Raw genomic sequence first — 11,679 nt, forward strand, 5'->3', positions numbered from 1 at the left:
GGAATTAGGAAGGTGACGAGTTCTCGATTTCATGCGTTCCTCCCAATTTAAATGAGGTCCTCACTGCCCAGCCATTTTCCCAGGGGAGAATTAATTTCAGCTCATTGAGTGGAATTTGAACCTTTCAGAAAGGACAATGTTCTCCACAGAGGCACAGCACACAGTTGAATTCTTTATTTGAGAGTGAGCAAGGCAATTTGACCACAGAGGTTGGTACAACCAAGCCTGGTACTTGCATTCACCATGTCTACTTTCCTGGATGGATAGTGAGCAGACTCATAGTTAATTGGTTTTTCTCTCTCTAGTATAAGCGTGTGGTGGCTAGTTGTAAAATCCTGATTAAGATTAGCCAACCTCAGTATAGAATTTGAAACTTCCTGGTCTATATCACATCAATTTATTGACTGAGTCATCTGGAGAGCCAATTGCCCTTGATTCATGGCAAAGAAGTAATAATGAATCTTTTTATATCCCTCTTGAGTTGAAATTTGAATATAGCTACTCTTTCATTGAAAAGAGGTATTCTTCATATCTGGGAGCAGAGGGAATATTGCAATATCCCTGCAATGATAAGTTATTTTGAAAAATTGGAAGGCTCCAGTAGGATAGAATAATCAAACCTATGCCTCCCATCTCCTGGTTCTCAAGTGGCACGAAGTTTTGGAGATCTTGTTGAAATAACCAAAGTATTCAATTTCTGCTATTTCAAACTATAGAAAGCCACATGAATATCAAGCAAAAGCAAACATGATAAATCCTTCATACTTCAATTGAAAAACTGATAAACATAAGGACCAAACTCTTATAGGAAGTAATTATGATCAAAAACAATCTCAAAGCAGCCTTATTATATTGTCTTTTCTTCCCTTCCCTAGGAAAACCAAGACAAGCTGTTGAAACTATCTCAAGGAATGTCTGCAGATGGGGATACAGTGCACAAAAGAATTCAAAGAGAACTGTGTGTAGAGAAAAACTGGACAAGAAAAATGTCATGAAGCAAGCAAATAACTGCACCCCAGTTTACTAATTAACAGTTCAAAAACATGAGTACACTTTGACCCCTGCAAAATATCTTAACTTGTTGAGCAGGTGAGTGCTGTTGAAAGCTTTTCGCTCACAAACCCCTCGAGCACAAGGGGATGGCTCTGCACAGTTTCATTCTCTGGGTCTTACTAGCCTCGTTGATGAATGCTGCTGGAGTTTATGCTGACTGCTGGCTCATTGAAGGGGAGAAAGGATTTGTGTGGCTGGCCATTTGTAGCCAAAACCAACCACCATACGAATCCATTCCTCAGCACATCAACAATACCATAGTGGACCTCCGGCTGAATGAGAACAAGATCAAAAGCGTTCAGTATTCCTCGCTCAGCAGGTTTGGTAACCTGACGGAACTCAATTTGACCAAGAATGATATTTCCTACATTGAGGATGGAGCCTTCTCCGCCCAGTATAACCTGCGTGTTTTGCAACTGGGATTCAATAAACTTCGGAACATCACTGAGGGAATCCTGCGGGGGCTGGGCAGGCTTGAATATCTCTATCTCCAGGCCAATCTTATTGAGGTGGTGAGCCCCAATTCCTTTTGGGAATGTCCCAACATTATGAACATCGACCTGTCCATGAACCGGTTGCAAACCTTGGAAAGCTCCACCTTCCTAGGTCTCAGCAAACTTACTACTTGTGAACTCTATGGCAATCCATTTTATTGCTCCTGTGATCTGCTGGGCTTCCTGAAATGGCTGGTGCAGTTCAACAACACCACCAGGAGTTATGATCGGATGCAGTGTGAATCCCCGCCTCGTTATGCAGGCCATGCCTTGCTGAGCCAAAGCCAGACACAAAGCGCCTACAGCTTGCTTGTCTCAACATGCGCTGACACCAACATCTTTGACCCCAAGTTCATGCCAACCCAGATGCCCTCAACCACGACCACCTCAGACAGCCTTTGTGGAGCTGAAGACTGCTCCTCAGGTGATGATCCCACTCCCATTATAACCTTCCACTCCCCTACCCGCGAAACACGTGCACCAGCAATAAAGGTGGAGCAGGTTACCTACACAAGTGCCACTTTGTTGGTGCAGATTCCCCGGCCGTTCAGTAAAATGTACATCCTGGTGGAATACAACAACAGCTTTTATGCAGATATAAAGAAGTTGCAAACAGAACAAGAGGTAATTAAGCTGGACAGGCTCCAGCCCCACACTGCCTACACATACTGTGTGGCTTCTATCCGGAATGCCTTAAGATACAATCAAACCTGTGTCACGTTCTCTACCGGAAGTAACAAGACAAGAGGCACTGTGCCCCCACCATCAACTGCCACGCACTATATTATGACTATCCTTGGCTGTCTCTTTGGGATGGTCATAGTGCTCGGCCTGGTGTATTACTGCCTGCGCAAGAAGAGACAACACGAGGAAAAGCACAAAACGCCTGGCAGCATGACGAAGACTGCTATTGAGCTGAAGTATGGAGGGGAAATGGAAGCCAGCGCTATCTCTCACTTAGTTCAGAAACCAATGCCAGCCTGTGCGGCTGCACCCAGGATGCCTTTCCTGCCATCGTCAGGGGATACAGAGTCACATAAGCTCCAGGAGCTGAGTGAAACGCCCAAAACCACTAAGGGCAACTATATCGAAGTGAGAACAGGGGAGCATTCTGATCGGAGGAACCTGGAAGGAGGTGGACAAGGCCGGAGTTCTGCAGCGGAGATCTCCACCATTGCCAAAGAAGTGGATAAGGTGAACCAGATCATCAATAACTGCATTGATGCACTGAAATCAGAAACTGGCTCTTTCCAAGGAGGAAAGGCTGGGGCCGTGGCTTCAGTGGACCCTCAGGTGTTAATGATCACTGAGCAACCCCAGAGCAAGGCCGGATTCCTGTCGCCCATTTCAAAGGAGAGTTACCATCCACTGCAGAGGCACAGCAGTATTGAAGCCACCCCGAAACGCCCCAGCACCTCCTCCAGCGGCTCTGCAAAAAGTCCCAGATCCTTCCACTCTGACACCTCGGTGCCAGGGCACGCCTGCAGATCCGAGGCACAGTACATCGAGAAGGCTTCTCCGATCGCAGCTGGCAGCCCAGCCACAGTCCCACGGGTACAGCAGCGCAGTGAGCACCGCCATACATACCCGGGCCGGCGCCAGACCGAGCAGCCACCGCCAGAGGGGCCGAGCGGCCGCAGCAAGCCCTCCATCCTGGAGCCACTCAGCCGGTCCCGGCGGGAAATGCCATACTCCCAACTGTCACCTCAGTACCATAATCTCAGCCACACATCCAGCCCAGAGTACAGCAGCAAGCCGCCACTGGGAATCTGGGAACGCTTCAGACTGCACAAGAAGAGGCACAAAGAAAGTGAGGAAGAGTACATGGCAGCGGGACATGCCCTAAGGAAGAAGGTGCAATTTGCCAAGGATGAGGACCTGCACGATATCCTCGACTACTGGAAGGGTGTCTCCAATCAGCACAAATCTTGAGTCCTCAAACTATTAAGAGACTAAAATTGGACCAAAAAACCCCACAAAAACTTTACAGCTGCTGTTTTTAACCTGACCAGCTCTACTGTTCTTAGAAACTTTAGCCTCTCATAAGTTTGTGCACCAAAATCCTCCAAACTGAATTCTAAAACCTGTACAAATAATTTCTCTTTCTTTAATTATATATATAATATATAAATACACATATATAAAGGACACCCAGAAGCCTTGGAATATTGGATGTTATTTATCGCATGACTCTGTCCTGTGACTGTGACTCACTGTAGTGTACATGGGGCATTGTTCGTTGTACAATGTACACCGTGACTGGACTGTGCTGTGTAATTGTAGCTCACACACCGCTCACACCTTGCATTGTACAGTAATATTTACCAGTAAATCTCCCCCTTTACCCCTGCAGTTCTGTACAGATAAATTTCTATATTTGCAATGATGTTTCTGGATTCTTTTGCTGGTTTGTATCAGGTTTTAATTTTAGTCAGATTTTAGGGAACAGCCTATTTGTTTCCCATTGAATGTCTGACAACTGGCCCTGATCATTGGATAAAACTGGACTGGTGAAAGAACTCGACTGAGTGGTTTCTTCTGACACATTTTCTTTCTGTCTCATTGGTCCATGTCATTTGCTCTCTCAGAGAGATTAATGTCTTCACTGCCAATGGGACACAAAACTCACCATATCCTATGGGGGTCAGGCTGGTTCTGTAGGAGGTGACATTGTAAAGTTTAAGTAAATTGGAAGATCTAAGTGAAGTTTTGGAGTACTATTCAAGATCCTAGTCTTCCTATTCTGGAAAGGTTATAGATGTGCTGGAGAAGGTGAAAATGAATTCACACTGAAGAAACCAGAACTGAAATAAAGTACTGTACTTATTAGGGAAAGCACAACAAGCTGGAACTTTTTTTTTAGGAAAAGAGAGCTGAAAGTGACGTGAAAATTATCTAAGAAGTTTGATAGGTTAGATTTAGATTAGGAGGAAATGTTTCAACTTATTGGAGAGGGCAGAAATAAGGTCGGAAAGATAATAAATCCAATCCCAGATATTGGTTAGAATTATGTAACTCGCTATCATGTAGTCGTAGAGCTGAATAGCATAGATACTATGGACATCAGAAAAGCACACAGGGGAGAAAAGACTAGAAGGATCTGTTGATACTGTTACGTGAAGAGGAGTGGAAGAGGGCTTGTGTGGATGGATCGTTTGGGTTGAATAGCCTGTTTCTGTGCTGCAAATATCTTATAATACTTTGTTGTACACCTCATCTGATTTTGTTTCATGTTAAATCTCACCTTTTAGGTGCGCTAAAGTTAAATTTATTCCTACTCTCTCTCCCAGTGGTTATTGTATGTAGTCTTTGTAAAGTAATTGGATTAACAGATATTACCTTCGGCATATTTTCTAAGTGCCACAATGCCCGTGTATGTACGTATTGGAAAAAAGCCTGCAACTCCTCCTGACTCTGTGAATGAAGAAAGAAAGAATTCCTTTCAGTTATACAGTGCCTTTCACCACCTCGGGACATTCCAAAATGCCAAGTATTATTGAAGTGCAGTTACTGCTGTAATTCAGGAAACAGCAACAATTTGTGCACAGCAAGGATCCACAAAACAGTAGTAAGACAATATCAAAATAACTTCTTTTTAGTAATGTTGATTGAAGGGATAGATATTGACAAGAATTCCAGGGATAGCTCCTCTACTGTTCCTCAAAATAGGCAATTGGGATATTTAGGTCTCAACTTGTGTTTATTGATGTATGATCATGAAGGCTGCATCTTATGACTGCCTTTCTGAACAATTCAGTCACTCACCCTACTAAATCAAAAGGTAATGGCTCTAAACCTTACTCATGACCTTGCTCTGGATAAAATGTTAAACCAAGATCTCATGTCTGAGATTCAGGTAGATTCTTGACATCCAGTGGCAATATTTAGCTAAGAACATATGGATTCTGCTAGTCTTCCTCAAAAAAATGCTAAAAACAGATTAATTGTTCATTTGTCTCAATGCTGGTTGTGGAATCTTACTATGCATAAAATTGTACTGTTAAAAACAATTAGGATAGATCTTGACTTTGTGCATTAGTATAAAATGGGTTACTTTAAAGGAAATAATATTTGAAAGATTTAAAATCTGCAGCCTGTTTTAGACTATCATGAAGAGTTACGATCTACCTGTGAGATGTTTGTGAAAAGTGATAAGGCACAACAGAGATCAGTAGGATAGCACAGGGTCAGACCATACCACTGTGTTGATTTGACTGAGCCCAGTTTCTAAGAGAAATAATATCCCATGATAGCTCTCAGAGCTTTCTATCAAATATTTTACCAGGTACATTCCTTGACAGACTACTTGACTAACATACTCGTTAGTCTGTGCATAAGTCAAAATTCTTTTGACCTCCCTTCCTCTAATGCTGTCTTGAAGAATCTGTAATTGTGTGAAACATAATGTTGCTTATCTTGTCTATATCCTGCAAAATAAAACTTCACGTCACCTTCTTTCTATTTAAACCTTGTTTCCTTATCTCTATTTTAGCAATTTTGCATTAATTAGTGCTTTCTTGAACTTTCTTATTCTTTGCTACATTCCAAGTACACCATGTGCATCCTCTATTCCCTTTCCATCTTGACTCTAATCCTATTAATTCTTTCATAAGATTGAAAAACCCTTCACCTTCTTCAGTATTCCCTTTATCTGAAAGGAAATACTTTTTAAAACTCAGGCACCCCATCATCTTGATATAAATGAATAAAACGAAGAATTATGGATGCTGGAGCACTGAAACACACAAACAGAAACTGCTGGAGAAACTCAGCAGGTCTGGCAGCATCTGTTAATGTTTCAAGCTCAGTGACCCTCTGTTCTGAAGGAAGGTCACTGGACTTGAAACGTTAAATCTGTTTTCTCTTCACAGATGCAGCCAGATCTAGATATAAATGATTGCCTAATTCCCATTTCCTGTTATATTCTGTGCAGTCTAACACTTTATGTATTGTTTTTGCATTGTCATCTTTTGCCCTTCATCTAACTTTTGCAATAAAACTAAGACTAGAAGCTTACATTGTTAACTAGAGAGTGGTTAGAATATGGAGCTTGCAATTGCAAGGTGTAATTAAGGCAAATAGCAAAGATGCATTTTTGTTAAAGTTAAGTATAGATAGAAAGGAAGAAGGGCAAAGTTGATGGGACTGGATGAAGTATGGTGGGAGGAGGCTCTTGTGTACCACAAATTCTGGTATAAACCATTTGGGCCAAATGATTTATTTCTGTACTGGAAATTCTAAGTTATGTTATATAATATTGTATCATGTCCTGTTAATTATTTTTCTCTGTTCATGGGCACAAAAATGTTTTGCATCATTACTTACTGGAAGTGGTGAGATGATAACAAATTGGGGAGGCCAACAGGCCATTGGGGCATCTGGAACTTTTGTGAACTATAGGGTGAACAGCCCAACTCCTGAAGTGTTGAGATTTAAATACTGAGGAAGAAATCAAGGAAGGGTGGAGAGGAAAATTGGAGGAAATTTGAATTAAAGTCAGTTACAGAAAGATAAATAAAGACAGGAAAAGAAAATCTAGATTCAAAGTGAAATACAGATACAGACAAAAAGTAATGGAAAAGAATGTATGTATTAAATTTTATGTTTTAAAATCTCTAAAGGCATTTCACTACATGAAGCAAAACAGAAATCCATAGTTTCAATTGTTCAATTTGTGGACCAGCAAGGTTAATTAGAATCGAATTTAAAAATACAACTGTGCTAAACAAAAAGGTATTTTTCAAAGACAGCTGCAAAAATTGACCAGAAAGTTCTTAAGATTTCATTGTTTATTTTTTAATTGTCTGAATATTCTGACTGATTTACACATTAACAGTGGTGTGCATTGTTAACACATTGTTACTTTCCAGCAAGAACCAACAATAAAGTCCAGTGGCCCTAGCTACAATTCAGCATTGAGCCAAACACGAAGCAGCTATCCAATCTCTCTCTCTCTCTCACTTTTTTAATGAGTTTATTTACCCAATTATCAACCCAATGGTCCGTTACTATAAGGGTTACACACTCCAACTTGAATAGCGGACACACCCATAAACCAAGTAAAAATCTCCATACAAGACAGCATCGGAGTAGGGGCTTCTGAGCCACAGCATGTCTGCTCTGACCTTTTTTTTTTCTCTTTTCTTGTTTTTTTCTCCTCTCTCTCTACTTTTACTTACCTCCTGTCCTGAGCTACGTTGGTGGCTAGAGCCCAGCATGGAGCTTAAGCAAGCCCACCACACAGACTGATAATGGGTGAAGCGTGCGGAGCTCGAGTGAGCCAGAGCTGACCTCGAGTGGGCCCAGCATGGAAGAGAATGTGCCCAGAGTGGACCTTGATTGAGCCCGGCATGGACCTCGAGTGGGCCCAGCGCGGGGGAGAATGTGCCCAGAGTGGACCTTGATCGAGCCCAGCATAGACCTCGAGTGGGCCCAGCAGGAAGGAGAGCGTGTCCAGCACGGACTTTGATCGAGCCCAGCATGGACGTCGAGTGGGCCCAGCACGGAGAAGAACGTGCCCAGAGTGGACCTTGATTGAGCCCAGTGCAGAGAAGAGTTGGCCCAGCATGGACCTTAAGTGAGCCCTGATTTACTTTTCTACAGCAAGCACAAGACCTGGCATTGGAATCAGCAGCTGCTACACCAGGAGAGGTAATGTCGGCAAGGTAGGCCCAGCGGTGAAAGATGGCACCTGAGTATCGGCGACTTCATCGTTGGTGGTGTCCAAGGCTGGCAGCAGCTAAACAGCGGCAGAAGGGCATGACAACGACATCGATGAGGGACGTGACTCCGATGGTGGTCGGTCTGTCACAGGCAGTGGCGAGATGGTGTTGGAGGAGTATGGGCCCAGTGGCAAAAGATGGCACCTGAGGCTCGGTGACTTTGACGTTGGGTGGGTCTGGTGTAGAGGGTAGTGAAGCAGTGGAGGAGGGACAGTAGCACAGACGTCATTGATGGTGACAAGCTGGCTCAGGATTGCTGGACTCTCTTTAAGCTATATCTTTCATTTCTTTTTCTTCCTTATTCTTAGATTATTCATAATGGCGCCGAACGTGGTGACAAATGAAAGCTTTTCACTGTATTTTATTGTATTCTTACTGTAAAGTACATGGAGCAATCAAATCATTCAATCATTCATAAATCTGTACTGTCTTTCATGAGCTGGATTTTTTTGATTCTATCCTTGAAGGTTTTAAAAGACAAAGGATGCATGAAAAACAGAATGATCTTTGCAACTATGTTAATAACATCAGGATGACCATTGGTTAATGAAATCAAGGATTTTATAACTATTTTTCATTGCTAAAACCACAGCCTTTGGGAAAAAAATGCCTTAAAACTAACAGTAAAACTGTCTGCAACTTCGCATTTCCCTTTTGCTATAGGACAGGTAAATTGAATTGCACTCGATCGTAACAATTTCCCCACTGTTTGCAATCTTCAATTATATGACTTTATGTTAATTGCCCAAGTAACAATGTGGATGAATCTATCTCTATTAAAATTGTAAATTACTCAATAGTCATAAGATATATGACTGTAATGGAATCTTGGAGTGCTGATGGTGTCATAAACCAGAACAACAATGTTCAAGTGATTTTAAATGCCAACATTCAGAGATGAAACAGGCTGGAGTTCTTTTCTGAAAGAAAGATGAGGCTCTGGAGTGATCTAACAGAGACCTTTACAATTTTGAATTGATTTGATAAGGACAATGTTTTGCATTTACTAGCCCTGCCTATGACAATTTTATAATGTAAAAAAAAATGTTTAAAGGCCTGTCAGTTTAAGAAATGGTTCAATAGGCAAGGTCACTGCTGACTATAAAGAAACTGGCCAGAAACACAGGTTGACTCAGTCTGATAAGTTCTTTACAGCACAGGCTTAGAGTGCTACAATGACAGTGATCTAGACTCAAAACGTTCGTTTACTTTCCCTCCATGGATGCTGGCTGACCCGCTGTGATCTCCAGAATTTGTTGTTTACAGCTTAGAGTGCTGCAATTAGTGTCAGCTGGGGAGGTGACAAAATTGCACAGATTTTACTTACTGATTCCTGCCCAAAATCATTTTCTCCCGCTACTTTAAGATAATGAAAGCGTTCCATATGATAGGTGCACATTTCAACTTTTAGTTGAGTCCAAAACTATGCGTCACAAATATAATTTAGTCCCTAATAAATCCAAGAAATATCTTTATCAAGAGGATGGATGGAATGTGTAAGACATTATTACACAGAGACGTTGAACAGAATAGCATCGATGCATGTAAGGAGAAGCTAGGTAAATACATAAGAGAAAGAAATAACAAGTTATGCTGAGAACATGAAGTGGGGAGACAGGAGGCATGTCTGGAGCATAAACCCAATGGGTTGGACAGCTGTTTGTATGCTCTAAATTCTTTTAATACTTTATTCTTAAGAATTTATTTCTCCTATTTTGTCTCACAACTTTAAAATAATTCAGAATTCTCCCTGATGCTGCGTGTCTCTCAGCATGAATTGCCCATATTTAAAGACACGTTCTAAACAGGATTCACATTTTTACAATTGCATTCAAGCTGTATAATCGCATGTAATAGGCAAAGTGGCTGTTTACATTCCCTAATTAATGCAGTTGCTGGAGTGCAGAAATTACCCATGTACAGCAGCTTAGCTCCTAGGCAAGCATAGCCCTGAAAATTGGTCCACAGTGCAAACTCAATTTAATGCTTGTGTGCACAGCAAAATAACTTTGCAAATATTCAAGCTCGAGAGAACAACAGGAAGAGAAATGAAGAACTGAGGTTTTTAAGTTGAAGGGGGCTTGTCCTTTCTGTTCATTTTCTTCTACTGTTGTGAAAATGTCAACTGAAATGAATGAGAATTGAAACTTTTCTTTGCATATGCCTTCAATCTTTCAGTCCAGTGATATTTTGCACAGCAATCTTATGTAAGAAAGCAGAAAGAGGAAATGGGTGGCTGCAAAATTAGGAGAAAGGATGGATGTGTTACTGTGTGTGCTGAATGTAGTGCAAAAGTTGGCTGATTGGCCCGTCTCTGTGCTGACAACTTGAAAGAGTTTTCCAATTAGTCATAGTCACATTCAATATTCATACTTTCAAATATTTACATAATTCTTTAAAGTTCTTTTGATGTCAATCTGACTAAGTTGGTAGTGCTTGTGACTTGAAGATCCACTTGAGACCTGTCACACAATGTTGTTGACTATTAAGCAATTCTCTCAACCACTTGTGAGTAACCTTCTTTTCACCTGTAGCTTTCTTAAAAGTAGCTGGTGCCTTGCACCCGGTTGAATTTTGTTAATGCTGCCTAATGTTAAAGGCATTTTGTTCATTGAGTTGGATTGGAGCTCAAGCAGAAGTTTTAAAACTTTTGCTGCACTTACTCAGATTCTTCAGGAGATTGATTAACCTGGGGCCAGTATTTAACAAGCGTACACTGTGTGTAACCCCATTCCAGGAGGTGATTTCCCATTGCCCTTTCTGTGTTGCATTGCAACTGTCCAAGATATTTTTGTTGATTATTTACTTCATCATTTTTGCCTTTTGCGTTATCCACTTTTGGGCTGTGATGTCTGACCAAAATCTGAGAAATCTGATGGGGCTGTTTTTGTGATCAACTGGATTAGAAAAAGAGCAGTGTTAATCTGCAAGGACACAATTTTATGTTGTCATTATCCATGGCATTCCAGACAATGTGGAATTAGAATTCCATTTTTATGGAACCAAGATATTGAAATTCACTTTGCAAAGATGATGCTCCGTTTAATATCACAAAGGTCCAGACAACCAAGTATCTTTGAAGATACCCTGGAGCTCAGCTGGTATCCATGTGGTCCTATGTGAAACTGAGCTGTAACAAGCCAGCGAATTTTCAGCTGCAATTGCTCACTTGTGTTGCATTAACAGCTTCAATTTGGGTACATGTGGGGATCCTGAATTTAGATTCAGCAGCCCTGGGTCAGAATAATCAAAGAACTGGGAAGAGTTCCTGTTTTGAACTACAATCCTATAAATATTTGTTGAGAAGAGAGAAGACTGAGGAGTCACCTGATGAAGGGCTATAAAATATATGAAAGGTTTGGTAGATTAGACATGGAATGGATGTTTCCACTTGCGGGGAAGCCACTATA

The 11,679-nt window shown here is 41.4% G+C and overlaps 1 protein-coding gene across 1 annotated transcript; it reads left to right on the forward strand.

Moving 5' to 3' along the window:
• Positions 1-1,136: 1,136 nt before the first annotated feature.
• elfn1a (extracellular leucine-rich repeat and fibronectin type III domain containing 1a) lies at positions 1,137-3,479 on the forward strand. The gene has a single exon (XM_020526537.2). The coding sequence runs from the start codon at positions 1,140-1,142 to the stop codon at positions 3,477-3,479; it is 2,340 nt and encodes a 779-aa protein (XP_020382126.1). The 5' UTR covers positions 1,137-1,139.
• Positions 3,480-11,679: the final 8,200 nt, after the last annotated feature.

This window comes from Rhincodon typus, chromosome 21, assembly GCF_021869965.1.
Source record: "Rhincodon typus isolate 14 chromosome 21, sRhiTyp1.1, whole genome shotgun sequence".
In the NCBI taxonomy this organism is placed as follows: domain Eukaryota; kingdom Metazoa; phylum Chordata; class Chondrichthyes; order Orectolobiformes; family Rhincodontidae; genus Rhincodon; species Rhincodon typus.

What these genes read in the sequence shown, in the direction of transcription:
- elfn1a (XM_020526537.2), top strand. Translation starts at nt 1,140, where the DNA reads ATGGCTCTGCACAGTTTCATTCTCTGGGTCTTACTAGCCTCGTTGATG.